The following is a 27,018-nucleotide window of genomic DNA, read 5'->3' on the forward strand; positions in this document are numbered from 1 at the left end:
GGTGGTGGGGGGGGAGTGGGTGGGGAGGTGAGTGGGGGGACTGATTGGGGTGGGAGTGGGTGGGTGGGGGGGAGTGAGTGGGTGGGGTGGGGGGGGAGTGAGTGGGTGGGGTGGGGGGGGGAGTGGGTGGGGTGGGGGGGGGAGTGGGTGGGGTGGGGGGGTGGGTGGGGTGGGGGGGAGTGAGTGGGTGGGGTGGGGGGGAGGAGTGGTGGGGTGGGGGGGGAGGAGTGGGTGGGGTGGGGGGTGAGTGGGTGGGGTGGGGGGGTGCGTGGGTGGGGAGGGTGGGGGGAGTGAGTGGGTGGGGTGGGGGGGGGTGAGTGGGTGGGGTGGGGGGGAGTGAGTGGGTGGGGTGGGGGGGTGAGTGGGTGGGGTGGGGGGGAGTGAGGGGTGGGGTGGGGGGGGGTGGGGTGGGGTGGGGGGGGTGAGTGGGTGGGGTGGGTGGGGGGTGAGTGGGTGGGGTGGGGGGGGGTGAGTGGGGGGGTGGGGGGGGGGGTGGGTGGGGGGGGGGGGGAGTGAGTGGGTGGGTGGTGGGGGGTGAGTGGGTGGGTGGGTGGTGGTGGGGGGGTGGGGGGAGGAGTGGGGTGGGGGGGGGAGTGAGTGGGTGGGGTGGTGGGGGGGAGTGAGTGGGTGGGGTGGTGGGGGGGAGTGAGTGGGTGGGGTGGTGGGGGGGAGTGAGTGGGTGGGGTGGTGGGGGGGAGTGAGTGGGTGGGGTGGTGGGGGGGAGAGAGGGGTGGGGTGGTGGGGGGAGTGAGTGGGTGGGGTGGTGGGGGGGGTGAGTGGGTGGGGTGGTGGGGGGGAGTGAGTGGGTGGGGTGGTGGGGGGGAGTGAGTGGGTGGGGTGGTGGGGGGGAGTGAGGTGGGTGGGGTGGTGGGGGGGAGTGAGTGGGTGGGGTGGTGGGGGGGAGTGAGTGGGGTGGGGTGGTGGGGGGGAGTGAGTGGGTGGGGTGGTGGGGGGGAGTGAGTGGGTGGGGTGGTGGGGGGGGAGTGAGTGGGTGGGTGGTGGGGGGGAGTGAGTGGGTGGGGTGGTGGGGGGGAGTGAGTGGGTGGGTGGTGGGGGGGCGTGAGTGGGTGGGGTGGTGGGGGGAGTGAGTGGGTGGGGTGGTGGGGGGAGTGAGTGGGTGGGGTGGTGGGGGGGGGTGAGTGGGTGGGGTGGTGGGGGGGAGTGAGTGGGTGGGGTGGGGGGGAGTGAGTGGGTGGGGTGGTGGGGGGGTGAGTGGGTGGGGGTGGGGGGGAGTGAGTGGGTGGGGTGGTGGGGGGGAGTGAGTGGGTGGGGTGGTGGGGGGGCGTGAGTGGGTGGGGTGGTGGGGGGGCGTGCGTGGGTGGGGTGGTGGGGGGGAGTGAGTGGGTGGGGTGGTGGGGGGGAGTGAGTGGGTGGGGTGGGGGGGAGTGAGTGGGTGGGGTGGGGGGGGGAGTGGGTGGGGTGGGGGGGGGAGTGGGTGGGGTGGGGGGGGGAGTGGGTTGGGTGGGGGGGGGGGGAGTGAGTGGGGTGGGGTGGGGGGAGTGAGTGGGTGGGGGGGGGGAGTGAGTGGGTGGGGGGGGGGCGTGCGTGGGTGGGGTGGGGGGGGGAGTGAGTGGGGGGTGGGGGGGGAGTGCGGGTGGGGTGGGGGGGGAGTGAGTGGGTGGGGTGGGGGGGGAGTGAGTGGGTGGGGTGGGGGGGGGAGGAGTGGGTGGGGTGGGGGGGGAGTGAGTGGGTGGGGTGGGGGGGGGGAGTGAGTGGGTGGGGTGGGGTGGGAGTGAGTGGGTGGGGGTGGGGGGGAGTGGGTGGGTGGGGGGGGAGTGGGTGGTATGGGGGGGAGTGGGTGGGGTGGGGGGGGAGTGGGTGGGTGGGGTGGGGGGGGGTGGGTGGGGTGGGGGGGGTGGGTGGGGTGGGGGGGGGTGGGTGGGGTGGGGGGGGGTGGGTGGGGGTGGGTTGGGGGTGGGGGGGGAGTGAGTGGGTGGGGTGGGGGGGGGAGTGAGTGGGTGGGGTGGGGGGGGAGTGAGTGGGTGGGGTGGGGGGGAGTGAGTGGGTGGGGTGGGGGGGAGTGGGTGGGGTGGGGGGGGAGTGGGTGGGGTGGGGGGGGGTGAGTGGGTGGGGTGGGGGGGGAGTGAGTGGGTGGGGTGGGGGGGGAGTGAGTGGGTGGGGTGGGGGGGGAGTGAGTGGGTGGGGTGGGGGGGGAGTGAGTGGGTGGGGTGGGGGGGGAGTGAGTGGGTGGGGTGGGGGGGAGTGGTGGGTGGGGGTGGGGGGGGAGTGAGTGGGTGGGGTGGGGGGGCGTGCGTGGGTGGGGTGGGGGGGGAGTGAGTGGGTGGGGTGGGGGGGGAGTGAGTGGGTGGGGTGGGGGGGAGTGAGTGGGTGGGGTGGGGGGGGAGTGAGTGGGTGGGGTGGGGGGGGAGTGAGTGGGTGGGGTGGGGGGGGGTGAGTGGGTGGGGTGGGGGGGGGAGTGAGTGGGTGGGTGGGGGGGGAGTGAGTGGGTGGGGTGGGGGGGGAGTGAGTGGGTGGGGTGGGGGGGGAGTGAGTGGGTGGGGTGGGGGGGAGTGAGTGGGTGGGGTGGGGGGGGAGTGAGTGGGTGGGGTGGGGGGGGAGTGAGTGGGTGGGGTGGGGGGGGAGTGAGTGGGTGGGGTGGGGGGGGAGGTGAGTGGGTGGGGTGGGGGGGGAGTGAGTGGGTGGGGTGGGGGGGGAGTGAGTGGGTGGGGTGGGGGGGGAGTGAGTGGGTGGGGTGGGGGGGGAGTGAGTGGGTGGGGTGGGGGGGGAGTGAGTGGGTGGGGTGGGGGGGAGTGAGTGAGTGGGGTGGGGGGGGGGAGTGAGTGGGTGGGGGGGAGTGAGTGGGTGGGGGGGTGGGGGAGTGAGTGGGTGGGGTGGGGGGGGAGGGAGTGGGGGTGGGGGGAGAGGGGGGAATGGGAGGAAGAGAGGGGAGGGTGGGGGGGGTGAGAGAGGTGGGGATGGGAGTAGAGGGAGGGTGCGGGGAGAGAGGGAGGGAGTGAGAGGGGGAGAGGGTGGGAGTGGGGGGGGAAGAAAGAGAGAGAGAGAGAGTGGGGGGAAGGGGAAGAGTGAGAAAGGCGGGGAAGGGGAAGAGTGAGAGTGAGAGTGGGGGCAGCGTGAGAGTGGGAGAGGGGATCAGAATGAGAGTGGGAGAGAGACCGGGAGAAGGCAGAGAGAGCGGGGGGGGGGGAAGAGAGCATCAGAGGGGAGAGAGAGGGAACTCAAAGAGGAGGCCAGGAATTCGGCAGGGGTTGGTAATCTAGGTCTAAAGTGGGTGGACCCCATCTCCTTTCCACCCACACCAGGTTCTACCTCTCCTCCCCCGACACCTAGTTGATTTCTCGGAAAGTGACATTGTTGGACTGGATGAAATTCGAAGTCACGACACTGTCACTATTCATTTTATACCCAATAAACATGTTAACAATCCGTGACCCCCACACAATGCCACATCTATGGCTGGCGGGGGCGGCGGGGGGGTGATGGGAGGTAAGATCAGGAACTTGTTGGGGGAGAAGGTCATGAATCTGTCGGGGAGGAACCTGGGCAAGCGAAGGAGGTTGGGAACCTGGAGGGGGAGGTGGGGAAAGAAGGTCAGGAAGCTGGGGTGGGAGGGAGAAGGTCAGGAACTTGGGCAGGGGGAGAAGGTCAGGAACTCGGGCGAGGTGATGGGGGTGGAAGGTCAGGTACTTGGGCCTGGCGGGGAGAAGGACAGGAACCTGATAAGGGGAGCATATCAGAAACTTAGGTTGGGGGTGGCGGTCTAGGTCAGGCACTTGGGTGGTGGAGGCAGGAATTTGTGGGGGTTGGGAGAAGGTCTTAACCTGTGAGAGTAAGCCCTGTCTGTTCTAAGTGAGCTCTGTTCTGTATGGAGTCGGCAGTCAGAATGGCTCGAATTATACTTTGCAAAGTCACTGATTACGTTGGCAGGATGGTTCTAATTACACATTCCAGAGAAGCTACTGGGTGTGTCTTATCCTCCAATCAACAATCAGGTCTTGTGATCAAGGGAACCCAATCAGAGCTTTAGGTGTTACAAACTAATGCATTTTTTTAAATGCATTTTTTTAAATTCATTCATGGGATGTGGACATCGCTGGCAAAGCCAGCAGTTATTGCTATCCCTAATTTCCCTTGAGAAGAAAGCCGCTTTCTTGAACCACTGCAGTCCATGTGGTAAAGGTACTCTCTCAGTGCTGTTGGAGAGGGTGAAGTAACAGCGATATACTTCCAAGTCAGGATGGTGTGTGACTTGGAGTGTGACTCCTGTATGGTTCAGAGGCATGGACCATGTAAAGTAGACACCTCAAGTTGCTGGAGATATATCACCAACGATGTTGCCACAAGATCCTACAAATCCCCTGGGAGGACAGACACACCAACATTAGTGTCCTCGTCCAGGCCAACATCCCCAGCATTGAAGCACTGACCACACTTGATCAGCTCCGCTGGGCAGGCCACATAGTTCGCATGCCAGAAACGAGACTCCCTGTAGATGAATGCAGTCTGAATAGTTTCAGCGTAATATCCTCAGACTTGTATTCTACTGATTTAATAATATAATGAAGCATTCGATTTGTTTTGTTTGATGCTTTGAAATAACTGGATATTAAATATCAATTCTACAAACAAATATACTAATACTCTGAACTCACTTTCAACTTCAACCGTTGATCTTTTTCACCTTCACCCATTAACAAGCATTCGTAGAATATATATTTTGCTTATTTTTTCTTTTATTGTTCAATACTTTACATCAATTTTTATTGAGCTTTATCTGTCACTATGCTGCTTATTTGCAGGTTTTCTTTTAAGTAAATGTTTGGTCTTGACTCAATGATGCACCATCTTATACCTGCAATAAAAATAAGCAATAATAAGCTGAATAGTAGATTTGAAAACTTATTACAGCTGGTCGAGTCTACAAAAAAAATGTTTCCACTTGTTTCTATCTCTCCCCTTCTGTTCTGTTTATCTTGCTCTTTCCTCTTTCCCTTCTCTCCACTTCCCTTTTCCAACTTTTTCCCTTCCTTACTTCCCTCATTTTAATTCCTCCATCCCTTCTTTCAATTTCCTCTCCTCCCCTCTTTTTCTCTTCTCATTCCCCCTCTGCTTGTCTTTTTCTTTTCCCTCCCCGGATTAAATAAGGGTTTAAGACAAAGTCATGACTGAGGTGATGTATATATACAGTGTGGAAAGGACAATACATCCAGTCATGGCTGAAGTGTTTATATATAGTTGGAAAGGGCATTAGACCAAATCATAGCAGAGGTGTTTATATATAGTAAGGGAAGGGAGGGAGATATGGAGGTAGAAAGGGTAAGGGATGGAAGGGGTGGAGAGGGGGGGGGAGGGAGAAGTGGATCATTACTTCCTGGTGCAATTTAGTGATGAATACATTGCAAAGTTGAGCAGATACTTTTCAGCGAACACCAAATGGATGTATGTTGTGATGCAGCAATGCAATTGATCTGTCGAAACATATAAAAAAAATAAGATTACTTCTGCCCCCACCTTTTAGACTTGAGTATTCCAATGATCTCTTGGCTGGCCCTCCCATCTTCTACCAAACATAAACTTGTGCTCATCCAAAACTTTGCTATCCACATCTTAACTCGTACTAAGTCTCGTTCACCCATCACCAATGTACTTGGTGACCTACAATGGCTCCTGGTCTGACAATGCCTTAATTTTAAAATCCTCACCCTTGTTTTCAAGTCTCTCCATGGCCTCACCCCTCCCTATCTTTGTAACCTCCAGCAGCCCTACAAGCCTTTGCAATCTCTGTGTTCCTCCAATTCTGGCATCTTTTTAAAAATTTGTTCTTGGGATGTGGGCATTGCTGGCAAAGCCAGCACTTATTGCCCATCCCAATTGCTCTTGAGAAGGTGATGGTGAGCTGCCTTGAACCGCTGCAGTCCTTGTGGTGAAGGTACTCATACAGTGATGTTAGGGAGGGATTTCCAGGATTTTGACCTAGTGACAATGAAGGAATGGTGATATATTTCCAAGTCAGGATGGTATGTAACTTGCGCATCCCCATTTTTAATCGTTGCACAATTGTCAGCCGTGCTTTCAGCTGCCTTGGTCCTAAGCTCTGTAATTCCCTCTTTAAACCTCTCCATCTGTCTGTCTTTCTCTTCTCCTTTAAAATGCTCTTTCAAACCTACCTCTTTGACCAAGCTTTTGGTCATCTGTCCTGACATCTCCTTCTGTGGCTCGGTGTCAAAATTATTTATTGTTAACGCTCTCGTTAAGCGCCTTGGAACATTTTGCTACATTAAAAGCGCAATATAAATGGAAATTATTAAAATATTCACATTGCTGATCCAGGTCTTGTCAACACTACATCATAGTATATGTATACTGCAACTGACTACATCGCAGTGGCAACATGTAATGAATGAGTATGTACATCGGCTTCACTCAAGTTGCTTTTTCCCCGCCACAAACTCTGTTCCCAGGCCACTGACTCCATCCTCTCCCCAACTTCTGTTTGAGGTTGAACCAGACTGTTCGCAAACTTGGTGTCATATTTGACCCTGAAATGAGCTTTCAAACCACATATCTACAGCATAACTAAGACTGCCTATTTCCACCTCCGTAACATTGCCTGTCTCCGCTCTTGCCTCAGCTCATCTGCTGCTGAAGCCCTCATCCATGCCTTTGTTACCTCTAGACTTGACTATTCCAATGCACTCCTGGCTAGCCCCCCACATTCTACCCTACGTAAACTAGAGGTGATCCAAAATTCGGCTGCCCATGTCCTAACTCACAGCAAGTCCCACTCACCAATCACCCCTGTGCTCACTGACCCACGTTGGCTCCCAGTTAATCAGCGCCTCAATTTCAAAATTCTCATCCTTGTTTTCAAATCCCTTCATGACCACAACCTCCCGAGATGTCTGCGCTCCTCTAATTCTGCCCTCTTGAGCATCTCTGATTATAATCGCTCAACTATTGGTGGCAGTGCCTTCTGTTGCCTAGGTCCGAAGCTCTGGAATTCCTTGCCTAACCCTCTCCGCCTCTCTCTCTTCCTTCGAGACTCTCCTTAAAACCTATCCCTCTGACCTGTGCTAATTTCTCCTTATGTGGCTTGGTGTCAAATTTTTTATCTCTGAATATTCCTGTGAAGTGCCTTAGGACGTTTCACTACATTAAAGGCGCTATATAAATAGAAGTTGTTGTTGTTGCTTCTGGTTCTGAAATCTGTTACCTTTCACTTTTCACCAGGCCATCGCTTTGCCTCCTATTGCTAAGTGGCCTTACCAAAATGGTTTTACTTTAAATACCTGGTTTCGCATGGATCCACTAAATAATATAAACGTGGATAAAGACAAGCCATATCTCTACTGGTATGTACTCACAATTTACTTCTGCATAGTAACTCTGTGAATTCGTGTTTTGTAAGAATGCATTTAATAAATTTATGCATATGGTTTGAGCAATATGCAAGTGGCAATATTCATGAAATTACTGTTTTTTAAATAGTGAAAGTGGCAGTTTATATGGAATTGGCATGTATGTGCTCCATATTTCTTTGCATTCGAGTTAGCATTTTTTAAATCTGTGATATATGCCATCTTTAAAATCTGTTACTTCTGTTTTACTCCAGACTTCAATTAGCTCTTACCCTGTAGTTGTTTTCAGTTAAAGAGACATCATCTTGAATAGGTTTAATAAAGATAATTCAATCATATGCATTGTTCTTCACTCCCTCAAAATTAATTTGGATCAAATTGCAGCATATTGAGAAAGTAACAGTTACGAAGAATGAGACAGGCACCTTAAAATCAAAAATCAAAGCAGAAAATCATGCAAATGCACAGCGATTACCTGAAAAGAAAGGAAGCTAATATTTCTGATTGATGCCCATTACCAGATTAATAAATGAAAGCAGCCAACAAAGAGGGGGAGGGAGAATTGGTAAAAAAAAAAAAGAACTGGAAAGTAATAAAGTTATGGATAAAATAAATAAAGATCATATCAGTCATATTGTTAAACACATTGGAAAGTCAGAAATGAATAAAAATACTAAAATGGATAAAAATGGGAAGGACTGGTAGGAGAATGAAGAAGACAGCTAAGGATTGAAGGTGCTAAAGTCAATCTTCAGTCCAGAAGGCTTTTCAGTGCTCAGATGAGAAACTGTTCCTGAACTTTGCATTGAGCTTAGCTGGAGCAATGTTGAATATAGAATGACAAACCTTGAAAGATTGGTGAGGGAGAATTGAAGTGGAAACCACAGAATCGTGCTTACAGATAGAATAAAGAGGCTCAGCAAAGTGGTCACTCAATCTGCATTTGTTCTCCGTAATACACTGTAGATCATATTGTATGCAATGAATAGGCTATGCTAGATTTAAATGTAGTTCCCTACTGCTGTGTCCCATTCACATTCCACTATGGTCCCCTCCATTGTAAGCTGTTTTACTCATCTTCTGCCTTTTTAATGTCTTTGCACACTCTGATGAGGCAATCGTTGCATTTCATCCAGCACTTTTCTCCAGCTGTTTTTAAAAATCTGTTCATGGGTCTGCTTGTAGTAGTAGTTAGCAATCAGAGATGCAGTAATCGTGACCATCTTTAAAAAAGGGGACAAGTCCGACTGCGGCAACTACAGAGGAATCTCCCTGTTATCAGCCACTGGGAAAGTCGTCGCTCGAGTCCTCCTCAACTGTCATCTTCCCGTGGCCAAGGAGCTCCTCCTGGAGTCACAGTGCGGATTTTGTCCCCTACGTGGCACAATGGACATGATTTTTGTAGCGCGACAGCTACTGGAAAAATGCAGGGAACAGCGCCAGCCCTTATACATGGCCGCCTTCGACCTTACAAAGGCCTTTGACACTGTTAACTGCCAGGGTCTATGGAGCGTCCTCTTCCATTTCGGATACCCCCAAAAGTTCGTCACCATCCTCCGCCTGCTCCATGATGACCTGCAGGCCGTGATCCTTCCCACGGATCCATCACAGACCCAATCCATGTCCGGACCAGGGTCAAACAGGGCTGCGCCATCGCCCCAACCCTCTTCTCAATCTTTCTCGCCGCCATGCTCCACCTCACAGTCAACAAGCTCCCCTCTGGAGTGGAACTAAACTACAGAACCAATGGGAACCTGTAAAACCTGTGCTGTCTCCAGGCCAGGTCCAAGACCACCCCAACCTCTGTTTTCGAGCTACAGTACGCGGACAACGCCTGCGTCTGCGCATGTACAGAGGCTGAACTCCAGGACATAGTCGACGTATTTACTGAGGCGTATGAAAGCATGGGCCTTACGCTAAACATCCGTAAGACAGAGGTCTTCCACCAGCCTGTCCTCACCGCCCAACACTGCCCCCCCAGTCATCAAGATCCACGGTGCAGCCCTGGACAACGTGGACCACTTCCCATATCTCAGGAGCCTCCTATCAACCAGAGCAGGCATCAACGACGAGTTCCAACACTGTCTCCAGTGCGCCAGTGCATCCTTCGGCTGCCTGAGGAAAAGAGTGTTTGAAGACTAGGCCCCCAAAACTGCCACCAAGCTCATGATCTACAGGGATGTAGTAATACCTGCCCTCCTGTATGGCTGAGAGACATAGACCATGTACAGCAGACACCAAGTTGCTGGATAAGTATCACCAACGATGTCTCCGCAAGATCTTACAAATCCCCTGGGAGGACAGGTGTACCAACATCAGCGTCCTCGTCCAGGCTAACATCCCTAGTATTGAAGCACTGGCCACACTCGATCAGCTCCGCTGGACAGGCCACATAGTTTGCATGCCAGACACGAGACTCCCAAAGCAAGTGCTCGACTGGCAAACGAGCCAAAGGTGGGCAGCGGAAACACTACAAGGACACCCTCAAAGCCTCCTTGATAAAGTACGACATCCCCACTGACACCTGGGAGTCCCTGGCCCAAGACCGCCCTAAGTGGAGGAAGCGCATCCGAGAGGACGCTGAGCACCTCGAGTCTCGACGCCGAGAGCATACAGAAATCAAGCGCAGGCAGCGGAAAGAGCATGTGGCAAACCAGTTCCACCCACCCCTTCCCTCAACGACTATCTATCCCACCTGTGACGGAGTCTGTGGCTCTCGTATTGGACTGTTCACGTAATCCTAAGCAAAAAGTACTCATAAACTTTTTAACCACAGGGTCATAACATGGCTGATACCACTATGTTCTCAACTGCACACTTTTCATCACCAGCTGCTATGTTCCAGTGTTCACTAGTAGGAGTCTGGTAGATTTTGTTTCCTCCCATCCCTAGTTTGAGGATGCTGCGGCCAATTGTTGGGCCACTATCGCTGTTCTGAACATAATACAATGAACCTGGGAACTTCCTGCTCTGCATGACTCAATATTGTACCAGGCAGAGCACTAATATATTGAAGCAGCAGAAGATCTTGGCCCGATTTTCCAGTCAGCGGTGAACGAACGGTGCTAGCTGTTGATTGGATTTACACTTGCCCACAGACTTTCTGAGGGCTTTTGCACTATGACTTGCGGAGATTAGAAATCCATTTCAGCGCGGCGCCCTCTACAGGGGAAAAGGGCAAGCAATGGTGTGTCTCCTTAACTAATCAGATTGAAGAATTCTTACTGAACCATGCAGAGATTAAACCAGGAAGTGTAAGTTACAATATTTCAATGCCAAATCATGTATAGAAAGCAAAATAAAGAAAGGTGGGATTAAGAGAGAGATAAGAAAAAAAGTAAAAATAAAATTATTTGAATTTAAAAAATAAATCTCCAACAATAATTAAAATCTGAAGGAATGAGACTGCATACTTTTAAAAGTAAATTTTCAGTGCCAGAGTGGCATTAAGACTTACCACACCGTTAATATTTCACTTATACTTGAATGGACAAGCCCTAACTTTTTCTGGCGTGTTTTGTGGGTATCTAGTGGATAAGTACCGGAACTTCACGTTGTTACATGTATTTCAAAGCTGAGTCTCTGGGTGAGATACTGGTAGAGCGCAGCTTCTGGAGGAACTGGACAGCAACTTCCTGATTTCCACATTTAAACTGTGCTTATGCGAACACCAGAAGTTGCTGTCTGTGATTTATTTCTTAATAATGGTGAGTGCTGATGATCTCAGTTATTCTTCCCATCAAAATCCGGAGCCCTAACTCTGGGCTACTTTCAATGGTTGTATTATCTAAGAGAGTTAACATTTTTTAACTTACTTTTAAGAACAGAAATAAGGGAGGATATAATTTGTGACTTTACCCAGGGAGTTGGATTGAAAGGATTCAAACAGGGAATATTGGGAGAGATGGTCTTGGAGCTGGGAGGTGATGACACATTTGAGTACTTTATAGAGGAAAAGGAGGATAGAGATGGGATTTAGAGGACCGTGCGTCTTTGTCAGAAGAGGGAGATGATGAAAGGGAAATGCAGTGCCTGAGCAGACCCTGTCTGAGTAGAGAGCCATTTACAATATCAGCAAGCATTGGAGTCAGGAGAAATGGTTGAATAGGGAGGGGATCAAGGGAATAGAAGGTGGGTATCATGAAAGAGATGAGCTTGGAGAGGGCAGGGGAAGATTGAAACGAAATTATACAGTATTGGAATTTGGGATTGGGTGGGTGAGAGACTGGGGGGAGGTCAAAGAGCATCAAGGGTAACAAGTGGGTTTTGTTGGACAGCTACAATGGTGGCCAAAATCATAGCGAATCCATGAGCTATTTGCATTTGGTATTGTAAAGGGTTGAAGAGCAGGGAAAAGAGGTTTGAAGAGGCAATTCATCATGAAGAAAAGGAATTCAAGGTTGTCTTTGCCCTTCAGGAATATCCTGGAGCGGTAGTGTTTTAACTAGGTTGAGCCAGATTTGACGATGAATGACTAGAGCAATCATGTGGCAGGTGCACTCAAATTTAGGAAGCTAAGGTGGTGACTGTAACTATTGAATAAGCAGTGATGAAAGGCAGTGAGTTATTTGGTGGGATTAAATGTGTCAAATTAACAGTTGAACAGGGCAACAGTAGAAGGGGTGTTATGATGAGTGAAGGACCAAAGGAGTGAGAATTTGAGGGTGAATTAGTGAAGGAATTGAGGGGAAGACATTTTCCCATGGGCAGAGGGTGGAAGTAGTGGAAAGTAGAGGAATGTGTGTAGTAAAGGAGATAAGCAAGTGGTCAGACTCAGCCTTGCAACTGATCAAGACTCCTGAAGTAGAGGTCAGGAGATCAGATCAGGGGGGTGGTTATGGGTGGGATAGTTTTGTGAAGAGTAAGATTGAATGAAGATACGAAGGCAGAAGAGAGAGAGCAAGTTTAGGTATAGGTGGTAATCGCTGAAGATCAAAGTCACTCAGTGCATCAGCAAAAGGAGGAGATCTTGGTGAGAAAGTCGGCATGGGCCTTGGAAATGCAGCGCACAACAAGCATTTTAAGTGAGATGCAAAGTGAGGATTGAACAGGGTGAGGTGCCCGAAGGAGACAAAAGTGTTGTGGAGGTAAACGGTCTTTGTGATGGAGAGGATATGGGTTTGGAACCTCAGCTTGGGGGCAAATAAGACGCCTAGTTTGGGACAGTCTGTTTTAACGTAAGGTAGTGGCTGAGGAGAAAGATGGGATTGGTAGTGAAGGTATGGAGTTTATGGTGGGAGCCGAAGATGATGGCTTCAGTCTTCCCAATGTTTAACTGGAAGAAATTGCAGCTCACCAAAACAATGTCGGATAAGCAATCTAACAACATAGATGCAGTGGAGAGGTTGAGAGGTGGTGGGGGTAGAGCTGGGTGTTGTCACCTGACCCAGTGTCTTCAGCTAATGCTGCCAAGGTGTTGTAGGTGAGGAAGAGGAGGAGGCCATGGATAGATCCTTGGGTCACCCTACAAATAATAGTGAGGCAGGATCAGAAGCCATTGCTGAGATGCTTCAGCTACGAATAGATAGGTAAGAGTGGAACCAAGTGAGGGCACTCTCACTGAGCTGGATAACGGAGGAGAGACATTGGTGGAATACGCTGGAATGCCATGTGAAAGGCTACAGAGAAGTTGAGGACGACGAAAACTGTGTCACAGTCACATGCCATTTGATTAGTGAGGGCAGACAGTGGAAGTAATGAAACATAGAGGGATGTGAGAAGTAAGGGAGATGATGAAGTGGTCAGACTCAGCATTGCCCAGTGGGTGAAACCTGACTGGATGGAGAGATTCAAATGTTGAATTGCAGGAAATAATGGGCATGGATTTGGGAGTATCAACATGTTCAGCGACTTTGGAGAAAAAAAGGAAGGTTGGAGATGGAGTGGTAGTTTGCAAAAACAAAGGGGTCAAGTGAGTTTTTTGAGGAGAACGGTGATAATGGCCCAAATTTTGCAGTGGTAGTGATGGTAATGACTGCCGCCGTTTGTCGTCATTACTCCTGAAAGTGACAACAACTTCTGGAGTCAGCGCATGTGCAGATAAACCCAGAAATCCATAAGTTGCTGTTAGTCTTTACAACAATGACTACGCTCCAAAAGTACTTCATTGGCTGTAAAGTGCTTTGAGACGTCTGGGGGTTGTGAAAGGCGCTATATAAATGCAAGTCTTTCTTTAGTCAGCAGGAGTAGGCCATTCTGCTCTTTGAGCCTGCACCGCCATTCAGTAAGAGCATGGCTGATCTTCTACCTCAACTCCATCTTCCAGCACTATCCCCAGATTCCTTGATTCCCTTAATATCCATAAATCTATCGATCTTTGTCTTGAATATACTCAACGACTGAGCATCCATAACCCTCTGGGGTAAGAATTCCAAAGATTCACAACCCTTTGAGTGAAGAAATTTCTCCTCCTCTCAGTTGTAAATGGCCGACTCCTTATTCTGAGCCTCTGACCCCAGCCAAAGGAAACATCATCTGAGCATCTACCCTGTCAAGTCCTCTAAGAATTTTAAATGTTTCAATGAGATGATCTCTCATTCTTTTAAATTCTCGGGAATATAATAGGCCTAGTTCCCTCACACTCTCCTCATAGTTCAACCACTCTGCTCCCCGCTCCATCCCAGGAATCAGTGTGGTGAACCTTTGTTGCACTCGCTCTATGGCAAGTCTATCCTTCCTTAGGTAAGGAATCCAAAACTGTACACAGTACTCCAGGTGTGGTCTCACCAAGGCCTATATAATTGTAGTCAGACTTCTTTACCCGTATACATCAATTCTTTTGTAATAAAGGCGAACATACCATTTGCTTTCTTAATTGCATTTTAAATTTCAGTGATTTGTGTAAAAGGACACACAAGTGCCTCTGAATACCAACATTTCCCAATCTCACCATTTTTTTAAAATTCTGTTTTTCTATTTTTCCAACCAAAGTGGATAACTTCACATTTCTCCCCATTATATTCCATCTGACATGTTCTTGCTCTTTCACTTAACCTGTCTATATCGCTTTGCAGGCTCTCTGCATCCTTCTCACAGCTTACTTTCCCACCTAGCTTTGTATCGTCAGCAAACTTGGATGCTCAGTTCTCTCATCTAAGTCATTGTTATAGCTTCTACGTAGCTGAAGCCCAAGCACTGATTCTTGTGATAAAAACTTCCTCTATTACATAGAAACATCGAAATTTACAGCGCAGAAGGAGGCCATTTCGGCCCATCGTGTCCGCGTCGGCCGACATAGAGCAGCACGGCTCTTGGTCAGTAGTCCTAAAGGTTACATATAAACCTATGAACAATGACGGAAAAGCAAAGAGCACCCAGCCCAACCAGTCCATCTCACACAACTGCGACACTCCTTATACTTGAATATCACTGTTAAGCACCCTCTTCCCCCCACCCCCACCCCGCTCCACCCCCGGAAAAACCTAACACTTATTGAAAGAGATATAACTGGGTTTTTACTGTGTATTGACTACTGAACAACCGTTCTGGTCCTGAAAAACTAATTTTATATTTGTGGAATGTGTCTCATGGACAAGAGGAGCTCGGAGAGGTCATGAAGGGAGATAGAGAAACTAGAGAAGGATGCGGGATCAGGGCGACAGGCAAGGGGACAGGTTTGCCTAGATGGGCAAGGGGAAAAGGGAATCATCAGAGGCAGTTGAATGGTTGGTTTCAATCTTGGTGACAAAGATGTCCATGATCCCCTTGCAGCTATTGTTGGAGTTGAGGGTAGAGCTGTTTGACAAGACGATTGGTAGCGGAGAAAAGAAGTGTTCGCCAGTATGGCCCTGGAGTCGTGAGTGGTTTTGGCAGAGGAGAATGAGGCACGATGGTGCCTGATCTATTCCAGGCAGATAAGATGATTGATGACCAAACTAGTTGTTTGCTCAAGCCTGTATCCCTTGTACTCGAGGAAGCAAAGATGGGGACCATATCAGGGAGAACAACCAGGATGGGAGAGAGTAAAGGTTTTTGTGGGGACAAGGGCATCAGAAGGAGATGAATGTGTGATTAAGCAGATCAACGCTGCAGAAGTAAACAATTATTGACCATGCCTTCTTGGTCTTGTATTTTATCAATACTTGTATACACTTGTGTTTAAAACTTATGAATGCTTACAAGGTATATACAATAGTGCAGCGAAGGTTCACCAGACTGATTCCCGGGATGGCGGGACTGACCTATCAAGAAAGACTGGATCAACTGGGCTTGTATTCACTGGAGTTCAGAAGAATGAGAGGGGACCTCATAGAAACGTTTAAAATTCTGACGGGGTTAGACAGGTTAGATGCAGGAAGAATGTTCCCAATGTTGGGGAAGTCCAGAACCAGGGGACACAGTCTAAGGATAAGGGGGAAGCCATTTAGGACCGAGATGAGGAGGAATTTCTTCACCCAGAGAGTGGTGAACCTGTGGAATTCTCTACCACAGAAAGTTGTTGAGGCCAATTCACTAAATATATTCAAAAAGGAGTTAGATGAAGTCCTTACTACTAGGGGAATCAAGGGGTATGGTGAGAAAGCAGGAATGGGGTACTGAAGTTGCATGTTCAGCCATGAACTCATTGAATGGCGGTGCAGGCTAGAAGGGCCGAATGGCCTACTCCTGCACCTATTTTCTATGTTTCTATGTTTCTAACCACAAAGCAATGAGGTGCCCTCAAATGTATTTCCCAGCCTCAACTTTACTTAAAGATAATAAGCTAATTACAGCAAGACATCATCATCATGTAAATTGAACTGATTTGAGGCTAAGTGATTTTTTGTTTTGGTATTTTTTGTAAGATAAGAATTTTTTAATGAACTATATATTACATTTTAAAACGATGTATTGCTTTCACTGCTGCCCCCTACTGGAAAGGATTATGAATTGTCTATTTTGCAATATAGAATGTAAGTGTTGCAATCCTGTTATAAACTGGTGTTCTTTTTGTGAAGGTGTCTTGTTATTTATTTTGACTGTTTCTTTGAACTCTCAGCTTCACAAAATGTATCTGCAACTTAACTAATGCTGAATAATGTATATAAATCAGGCATAGTGGCGCATGTGATTTTGCTATTTTAGCAGACAAAAATATTATCAGTAACTTTATTCATTAGTTGAACAATGTGAACACATTTTTGACATGTATTAGAGCAGTAATTGGGTGGATACTTCTGAAATGCTACCTGCTGAATAAAGTTTACAGAAAATATTCATGTTTAAGTGCATTTGCATCATACATACTGCAACTTAAAACACACATCTTCCTTCCAAATGCACTTGAAATAATTTCCGCTTGCTACAAAAAAATTGAGTTTTGATCATCCCAAAGATGACCGTGGATGCTGCTCACAAAGAATATCCCTAATGAGGTTAATTTTATTGAGGGAGTTAAAATCTTAGACAGGTAGTTATATTAATATTTATAGAAAACTTTCATGCATCTATAAAAAATGATTGTTTTATAGCAATTGCTTAAATCAACAACAAATTCATAGCGTTTTGTGCATCTAGTTGATTTCCTGCTCATCCTTGATATTTATAGGGTTCATGTTTTGTTACAAACCTGTGTAATTTCATTTTTATGAAATATCAATATTGCATTTATTTCTTTATATCAAAAAGAATGATTTAGTGGACTTGATGCTTTAAAAGATAAACTGAGAGTAACCACAGGTAAAATTGCATACCATCCCAGTTTGTAAGTGGTTCAGAGTGTGATAATTTGTGTGCAGGGAGAAACTGACAATGGCCAGTTAATGGTAGTCGATAAGAGGCTTAGTAATGTTTCTGAATTAGCAAAGAAAAAGACTCATTATTATAAAAATTCGGGATCACTGCTAAGGTTTGATTTTAGATGGAGGTTTGCAGCACTTCTTTAAAGGAATGAGCAAAAGTAAGTTCTTAAGTTATGTTTGCTATTGGTTGTTTGTTGCATTTATCTTATGGTAATGTTATTAAATTAAGTTTGTTTAATAAGATTTTATTCATAGACTGCTGCTCAGGCATGACATATTTATTGCAGTCATAGGGAAAATTGTGTGCAGCCAAAGCAGACTTATGATAACTTAGGTTATTTTGTTTAAAACCTATAGCTAGATATACTGACAGTTAATGGGCAGAAAATTCTGGCCTCGCCGGGTCTGTACGAAGTGCGCACAGACCCGATGAGGCCTTGCAAAAGCCGGTTTTCGGGGCGCGATGCGCATGTGCTGAAAACCAGCTTTTCCGATTTGTCAAGATTTCACTTGACAGATCCTCCACATCCCCGGGAGAAGGACATCCGACGGGAGAGATTGGACTATTTGCCCAACTCATGCCCAGTGAATGTCCTTCAAACTTTTACACCTGGTAAAAGCAGGCGCATAGCCTTTTACAAGCATAAGACTCTTAAACCATATAAAAATTAAATTTAAACACTAATTTTTATATTTAAAAACTCTGTCCATTAAGGTAAGTTTATTTTTAACCCTATTAAAACACATTAAAAAATATTCAAAAAAAATATATTTTTCCTAGAACATTTCATTACATTTAATTTCAAATATGTGAGGTGTTTTATTTATTTATTATGCTGTGTTTCGGTGTTTTAGGGGGCTATTCTCATTGATAGTAATGGGAACTCGTACAAATGGAGTTCCCATTTTTATCAATGAGAATACAGCATAGTGATTAGTGGTCCAGGCCCACGTGACTCCAGCATGTACGTTGTTTGCAGTGCGGGCAGGCACAACAGCAGGGGCGAAGGAGCGGCAAGAGTCCATAGAGAGAAGTGACCAGGGCTCAGGAGAGGCGCGAATCTGGGGCCCAGAAGAGGCGAGGGCCCAGGGGCAGCATGGGCCAGCCCACACTGCGATATGTGTGCGCGCTCTGTCTGTGCAGCAGAGCTGGTCTCCAGTTAGTCTTTGGTAATCCTTGCCACTAGACCAAGACCTAGCTCTCTCACACCAGCCACCACATGTTAATAAAATTCAAGCACAGGCATATTCCACCCTTTACGATGTAGTTCGGGATCTAGAGTATTAGGTTCTTCATTGAAACACCTGTGAATTCATCCTTTTTGGCGTGGAAGCAAGTCATCCTCGCTTTGAGGGACTGCCTATGATGATGATGATGTACTTGAAAGACATCTTCCCATGCGCTGCGCAGCGAACCTAGACCTCCGACCGGAATCCTACGTTCCTCCGGGACCACCAGGTATTTTTGTAGATTTTTTCCGGGTCTGATGCGTTCATACGAAGGAAGCCACCGACCGCAATTTTCCCCTCATTAAGTGCTGTGCAGATAGAATTAAAATGTTGTTGCATTATTTTGCTTAAAATCAAAATGCTGTTTGAAGTAATAACTGTGCAAATGTAAATGATGGTAAATCTAAATGTACAGTCTACTCTTAATTGGTGGTAGTTTAATTCAAATTATCTGTTAATTCAAATTCAAGTTCACCTCCCATTAAAAATACATGAAACATTTGTTCTTTCATTTGAACTCCTTGATTAGAATTATTGGCTAATTTCAATTCAAATTTCCACCCCAAATGACTGCGGACACAAATTAATTTGCCAACCCTGTTCCGCATAGTTGGTCAACTGCTTCAGAAGCTGCAATGCAGTCAAATCTTGGTCCTGACATGAAGAGGCAAGTGACAGAAATTGCTGACAACTGGTTGTGTGATAACATTCTGAAATTCCTGAAATGTTATCTTATGAACCAAAGTCATTCTTAATCTGGCTTAAATTGGCCTTTTTAAAAAGTTGCACCTAAGCAGATTGCTAGTTTTCATCTACATAAAAAAGAGTGGCTAACTGGTTTTGATTTTGAGGAGTGGCTGCGTCACTTAGGCTGAAGCATGGATTTGCACTGCAAAAGCATTGCATAGATGGTTGATAAGGGGTACTCATGAAGTCTCTTTGCCTAAAAGCAGAATTCATTGGCAACTATATTTGGCACTGTAAATTCATCCCACCAGCAGATGAAGCAGCTGCATCTGACACAGTCGAAGATCCCACACAGGCACTAATGGCCAACTCCGAAGCAGTGAATCACTGAGTGCGTGAGTTATCTGTTACAACTGCCAGCAGAGAGGAGTTTTGAATCAATTTTCAGTGTTTATAGAAGAATCATAGACATTTACAGCACGGAAGGAGGCTATTTCGGCCCATTGTGTCTGTGCCAGCCGACCAAGAGCTATCCAGCCGAATCCCACTTTCCAGCTCTTGGTCCGTAGCCCTTTAGGTTATAGCACTTTAAGTGCACGTCCAAGTATTTCTTAAATGTGGTGAGACTTTCTGCCTCTACCACCCTTTCGGGCAGTGAGTTCCAGACCTCCACCAACCTATGAGTAAATACATTTCCCCTCTTATCTCCTCCTTCCCTCCTCCCAAATACTTTAAATCTTTGCCCCATGGTTGTTGACCCCTCTGCCAAGGGAAACAGATCCTTTCTATCCAGACCATAATTTTATACACCTTAATCAGGTCTCCCCTCAGCCTCTGTTCCAAAAAAAACAAACCCAGCATCTCAAATCTTTCCTTATAGCCAAAATCCTCCAGTCCTGCACCCTTTCCAGTGCAATCACATCTTTTCTGTAATGTGGTGACTAGAACTGCACACAGTATGCCAGCTGCGGCCTAACCAGTGTTTTATACAGTTGAAGCATAATGTCCTTGCTCTTGTATTCCATGCCTCGACTAATAAAGGCAAGTATTCCATATGACTTCTTAACCACTTTATCTACCTGGCTTGTTACCTTCAGGGATCTGTGGACCTGCACTCCAGGGTCCCTTGATTCCTCTGCACTTTTCAGTGTCGTACCATTTCATGTGTATTCCCTTGTCTTGTTAGACCTCCCCAAATGCATTACCTCACACTTACCCAGATTGAATTCCATTTGCCACTGTTCTGCCCACCTGACCAGTACATTGATATCTTCCTGCAGTCCTATTTTAATGTCATCTGCAAACTTCTTAATCATACCCCAACATTCAAGTCCAAGTCATTGATATATCCCACAAAAGCAAGGGACCTAGCACTGAGCCCTGCGGAACTCCACTGGATACAGCCTTCCAGCCACAAAAACACCCATTACCCATTGCTTCCTGCCTCTGAGCTAATTTTGGATCCAACCTGGATCCCATGGGCTTTTACTTTCATGACCAGTCTGTTATGTGGGACCTTATCAAAAGCTTTGCTAAAATCCATATACACTACATCATACGCATTGCCCTCATCAACCCTCCAGGTTACCTCCTCGCAAAATTCAATCAAGTTAGTCAGACATGACCTTCCCTTAACAAATCCATGCTGACTGTCCTTGATTAATCCATGTCTTTCCAAATGAAGATTTATCCTGTCCTTCAGAATTTTTTCCAATAATTTTCCCACTGAGATTAGGCTGACTGGCCTGTAGTTACTCGGTCTATTCCTTTCTCCCTTTTTAAACAAAGGTACAACATTAGCAGTCCTCCAGTCCTCTTGACACCACGCCTGTAGCCAGAGAGGACTGGAAAATGATGGCCAGAACCTCTGCTATTTCCTCTTTTGCTTCTTTTGACAGCCTGGAAATCTCCTAGAATTTTTTGAGGATGTAACCAGTAGAGTGGACAAGGGAGAACCAGTGGATGTGGTGTATTTGGACTTTCAAAAGGCTTTTGACAAGGTCCCACACAAGAGATTGGTGTGCAAAATTAAAGCACATGGTATTGGGGGTGATGTACTGACGTGGATAGAGAACTGGTTGGCAGACAGGAAGCAGAGAGTCGGAATAAACGGGTCCTTTTCAGAATGGCAGGCAGTGACCAGTGGGGTGCCGCAGGGTTCAGTGCTGGGACCCCCAGCTAATTACAATATAAATCAATGATTTAGATGAAGGAATTGAATGTAATATCTCCAAGTTTGCAGATGACATTAAGCTGGGTGGCGGTGTGAGCTGTGAGGAGGATGCTAAGAGGCTGCAGGGTGATTTGGACAGGTTAGATGAGTGGGCAAATGCATAGCAGATGCTGTATAATGTAGATAAATGTGAGGTTATCCACTTTGGTGGCAAAAACAGGAAGACAGAATATTATCTGAATGGTGTCAGATTAGGAAAAGGGGAGGTGCAACGAGACCTGGGTGTCATGGTACATCAGTCATTATAGTTTGGCATGCACGTACAGCAGGCGGTGAAGAAGGCAAATGGCATATTGGCCTTCATAGCTAGAGGATTTGAGTATAGGAGCAGGGAGGTCTTGCTGCAGTTGTACAGAGCCTTGGTGAGGCCACACCTGGAATATTGTGTTCAGTTTTGGTCTCCTAAACTGAGGAAGGACGATCTTGCTATTGAGGGAGTACAGCGAAGGTTCACCAGATTGATTCCTGGGATGGCAGGACTGACATATGAGGAGAGACTGGATCAACTGGGCTTGTATCCACTGGAGTTTAGAAGAATGAGAGGGGATCTCATAGAAACATATAAAATTCTGACGGGATTGGACAGGTTAGATGCAGGAAGAATGTTTCCATTGCTGGAGAGTTCCAGAACCAGAGGTCACAGTCTAAGAATAAGAGGTAAGCCATTTAGGACCGAGATGAGGAGGAATTCTTCACTCAGAGAGTGGTTAACCTGTGGAATTCTCTACCGTAGAAAGTTGTTGAGGCCAGTTCATTAGATATACTCAAAAGGGAGTTAGATATGGCCCTTACGGCCAAAGGTATCAAGGGGTATGGAGAGAAAGCAGGAAAGGGGTACTGAGGTTGAATGATCAGCCATGTTCTTGAATGGCGGTGCAGGCTCGAAGGGCCGAATGGCCTACTCCTGCACCTATTTCTATATTTCTGGGATACATTTCATCCAGGCCTGGGGATTTAGCCACTTTCAAAGCTGCTGAACCCCTTAATATTTCCTCTCCCACTGCTTATTTCACCTAATATTTCACACTCCTCCTCTCTCATTACAAAGTCTGCAACACCCCTCTCTTTTGTGAAAACAGGTGCAAAGTATTCATCAAGAAGTATACCCACGTCTTTTGCCTCCACACACACATTTCCTTTATGGTTTCTAATAGGCCTCACTCTTTTTCTAGTTATCCTTTTGCTCTTGCTGTATTTATAAAACATCTTTGGGGTTTCCCTGATTTTACTTGCCAACATTCTTTCATGCACTCTTTGCTTTCCTGATATATTTTTTAATTGCACCCCTGCACTTTTTATACTCCTCCAGAGTTTCTGCGGTATTGAGGTCTCGGTATCTGTCATAAGCTTCCTTTTTTTTCTTTATCTTACCCTGTATGTCCCTTGATATCCAGGGGGCTTGTTACATACTGGCTAAAGAAGTTCTCCTGAATGCATTTTAGTAATTCCGCATCCTCTGTACCATTCACACTACTTTTTTCCCAGTTAATATTAGGGTATTTGAATTCCCCCCACTTTTACAGCTATATAGTTGTTGTGCTTTGCAGCAATTTGCCCACATAATTGTTCTTGTATCTCCCTCTGACTGTTTGGGGGTCTATAGTACATTCCTAATAGTGTGATCGCCCCTTTTTTGTTCTTCAATTCAACCCATATAGTCTCGCTTGATGACGCCTCTAACATATCAGCCCTTCTCACAGCTGTAATTGTTTCTTTAACTAATACTGTGGCCCCCTCCTTTTTTACTCCTGTCTGAAAACCCTGTAACCAGGAATGTTGAGCTGCCATACCTGCCCTTCTTTCAGCCATGTTGATAAGGAAGTCTTGATGCTGGTACTGAGTGATGGTGAAGAGGCCCAAGTGGGTGGATTTACTGAGCAAACAGCCCCCACCATTGAAAATGCCTACCTTAGTGGCTGCAAACTAAGTTAGAGATCCTCATAGAACTTTTGTCTGCACTAAATACTTTTATGGACCAATGGAGTATCAGCAGCAAGCAAACCACAATCACAGAAAATTTTGCTAAATTACAACTTTATATTGTGCTGCTCCATCAGTGTTTTCGATTCAATCACATTTGTTTCAATTGTTGCTTTGATATGTTATGGATTTTTCTAATGTTTCTATAGCAATTTGCTATGGTGTTTCATGAAATTTGATTAATTCAAACGACTGGATAATTTTTTTTTGAGCAAAGACAACTTTGAATTAATAGGAGTAGATGGTATATTCTTTATGATCAGTAGTCCAATCTATAATTAAAATGATATTCTTTGCGAGGTATTTATATGGGCTTTAGCAACTGTAAGAAAGTAGATGACAGCCAGTGAGACATGGTCATCAATTGAATCAAAGGGTATCTTTTCTGATGTGGCAAACTGCAAACAGCAAAGATCAAGAGTAAGGCAAAATTTGAATTGCTGTTTAAAACTTCAAAGTGGTTCATTCCTTGTTTCAAATTGTAATGTTTTAGTCACTGTTTAATTACAAATAAGGACATTAGTTGCGTTGAACTGTAAACCAATGGGGGTAGGTTTTTAACTTGCCACCTGGGTGGAAAACTGACATTGTGAATCAATCGGCCACTATAGAAATCACCTATTTTTCCTGTCCCTTAAGTCCAATGGATGCAGACTTGAACGGATATGGCGGACAACTGGTTTAGCCATTCACGGCCAGATTTGGCTGGACAAAAGCATGATCAGGTTCTGCTTTCGTCTACCAAAATCGCTCACTATTCCAGAATCATTCTGGAATGTAAAAATAAACCTCGACTTCTATTCTCCACTGCTAACTGTCTTTTTAAACCCCTCTCCCCAGTCTCCACTCTCACCTCCGACAATAAGTGTGAGGAGCTCAGGGACTTCTTTGTCTCTAAGATTGAGACCATCCGTTCGGCTGCCTCTGCCTCTTCCTTCCCCTCACCCCACCAGGCCAAACTTCCTCTACGGATCCCCTTGCCCGAGCCCTGACCCCACATCTTTCTCCAGTTTCTCTCCGATCTCCCCTCATGACTTTTCCAAGCTCATCCTGTCCAGGAGACCCACTTCCTGCTCCCTTGACTCAATTCCTACCATACTGCTGACTACACAACTTCCTTTTTTGCTTCCCATGTTAGCTGACATTGTTAACAGTTCTCTTTCCTCAGGTACTGTCCCCACCCCCCGTCTCAAAAAATCAACCCTGGACCCCTCTGTCCTTGCAAACTACCGCCCCATCTCCAATCTCTCTTTCCTCTCCAAAGTCCTTGAACATGTTGTCGCCTCCCAAATCTGTTCCAATCTTTCCCACACTTTCATGTTTGAATCCCTCCAATCCGGTTTCCGTGCCTGCCACAGTACCGAAAAGGCACTCATTGAAGTCATAAATGACATCCTTTATGACTGTGACAAAGGCAAATTATCCCTCCTCATCCTTCTTGACTTGTCTGCAGCCTTTAACACAGTTGACCACTCTATCCTTCTCCAATGCCTTTCCACAGTCATACAGCTGGGTGGGATGGCACTTGCCTGGTTCCATTCTTATCTGTCAAATTGTAGCCAGAGAATCACTTGCAACTGCTTCTCTTCCCGCCCCTGCATCGTTCCCTCTGGTGCCCTCCCAAGAATCTATCTTTGGCTCCCTCCTATTTCTCATTTACATGTTGCTGCTTGGCGATATCATCCGAAATAACAGCGTCAGTTTCCACATGTACGCTGATGATACCCAACTCTACCACCCTACCATTTCTCTCGACCCCTCTATGGTCTCTAAATTGTTAGACTGCTTGTCCGACGTCCAGGTCTGGATGAGCAGAAATTTTCTTCAATTAAATATTGGGAAGACCGAAGCCATTGTTTTCGGTCCCTGCCACAAACTCATTTCCCTAGCCACTGACTCCATCCTTCTCCCCAACTTCTGTTTGAGGCTGAACCTGACTGTTCGCAACCTTTGTATTATATTTGACCCTAAAATGAGCTTTTGACCACATCCGTAGCATAACTAAGACCACCTATTTCCATCTCCGTAACATCGCCTGTCTCTGCCCTTGCCTTAGCTCATTCGCTGCTGAAGCCCTCATCCATGCCTTTGTTACCTCGAGACTTGACTATTCCAACGCACTCCTGGCTGGCCTCCCACATTCTAGAGGTGATCCAAAACTCGGCTGTCTGTGTCCTAACTATCACCAAGTCCTGCTCACCCATCACCCCTGTGCTATATTACCTACATTGGCTTCCGATTAAGCAACGCTTCGATTTCAAAATTCTCATTCTTGTTTTCAAATCCCTCTGTGGCCTCGCCTCCTCCCTATCTCTGTAATCTCCTCCAGCCCCACAACCCCTGAGATGTCTCCTCTAATTTTGCCCTCTTGAGCATCCCTGATTATAATCGCCGTGCCTTCTGTTGCCTAGGCCCCAAGCTCTGGAACTCCCTGCCTCAACCTCTCCGCTTCTCTACCTCTCTTTCCTCCTTCAAGACGCTCTTTAAAATCTACCTCTTTGAGCAAGCTTTTGGTCACCTGTGCTAATTTCTACTTGTGCGGCTCGGTGTCAAATTTTTTATCTCATAATACTCCTGTGAAGCGCCTTGGGACGTTTCACTACATTAAAGGTGCTACAACAAGTTGTTGTTGTCCAATAATATCAGCTGACCTGCAGTGCTTGGACAGCATTTTGAAAATCTACTACTGCTCCTGTGGTATTTGCTAATGCAAAAAGAGATTTGTACTGTGGTGTAAGTTTAATTAAGTCATTTTAGATATTATAAGGGGACATAGTATGAAAAAGCTGCAAATTCTGGGATTGTAGAGAAAATGTCCAATTACAGGGACTGCTGTTCAACTATTGAGTGAATCGAATGAAATTGCAACAAAGGGTTTTAATGTCATCAAAACTCCGTGACTAAATTGCGGCCATATTTTTTTTTTAAGTTTAGAGAGTCCCTCTTTTTTTGTCTCTTTTTTTGGATTCAGCGTGACATACCATACCTGATTGGGTGGGTCAGCTTTCTGGTCTCTGGCCTCAACCAATGCTGGTCTGAAACTCGGATATATGCAAAAGCAATTTGGGGTGACACTTTCTTTGGCTTCCCTTCCCTTACCTAAAATGGAACAAGTGGCCACTGCTCAGCATATTTCCATGATGCAGAGATGAAATTGGGAAGTCAGAGTGTGTGGAATAATTTTGCCTTGCTAGTTATAAAATTGATGAGTATTAATTTAATGCTATGTAAAAGTGTACCTAATGAACCATTATTTATCTGCAACAAACCTATATATTTTTTGAAGAGTTATAATTTTGTCATTACTTAATTTGCAGCTTTCGAACGAGCAAAGGAGTTGGCTACTCAGCACATTTTGTTGGAAACTGTTTGATTGTGACATCCTTGAAGTCAAAAGGAAAAGGTTTCCAGCATTGTGTGAAGTATGATTTTCAACCCAGAAAGGTAAATACATGATCCAACGAACAAATTTGTAGACTAAAGAATACATTTTGTGGAGGATAAATATTGTCAAAAAGTATGTTTGTATCTGATTGTCTTCCCTGATTTATATTAACTGTTAAAACTTGTATGTTGTAAGTTGTTGTACATAGCTTATGATTATTTCAAAATCTCAGTTGAAATATAGTTACGTACTTTTATAATGAGACAGTTGTGCTTCAAATGTTTCCAATACAAATTTTCCCTGTGTTGTATTTTATTACTTGGTGTCAGCCTTGGTTCAGTGGTAGCACTCTTGCCTCTGAGTCAGAAGGTTGTGGGTTCAGGTCCCACTCCAGTGATTTGAACACATAATCTGGACAGACACTTGAGTGCAGTACTGAGGGAGTGCTGCACTGTCAAATGTGGTCAT

At 46.7% G+C, this 27,018-nt stretch overlaps 1 protein-coding gene across 1 annotated transcript in view; it reads left to right on the forward strand.

The window, feature by feature from the left end:
* Positions 1-27,018, forward strand: part of nbeaa (neurobeachin a) — a 1,211,357-nt gene that overhangs the window by 233,676 nt on the left and 950,663 nt on the right. The window contains exons 5-6 of the mRNA XM_070892347.1: positions 7,189-7,310; positions 26,483-26,609. Coding sequence (XP_070748448.1) covers positions 7,189-7,310; positions 26,483-26,609 — 249 coding nt within the window. The remainder of the gene's footprint in view (positions 1-7,188; positions 7,311-26,482; positions 26,610-27,018) is intronic.

Source organism: Pristiophorus japonicus, chromosome 10 (assembly GCF_044704955.1).
Source record: "Pristiophorus japonicus isolate sPriJap1 chromosome 10, sPriJap1.hap1, whole genome shotgun sequence".
NCBI classification, from domain to species: domain Eukaryota; kingdom Metazoa; phylum Chordata; class Chondrichthyes; family Pristiophoridae; genus Pristiophorus; species Pristiophorus japonicus.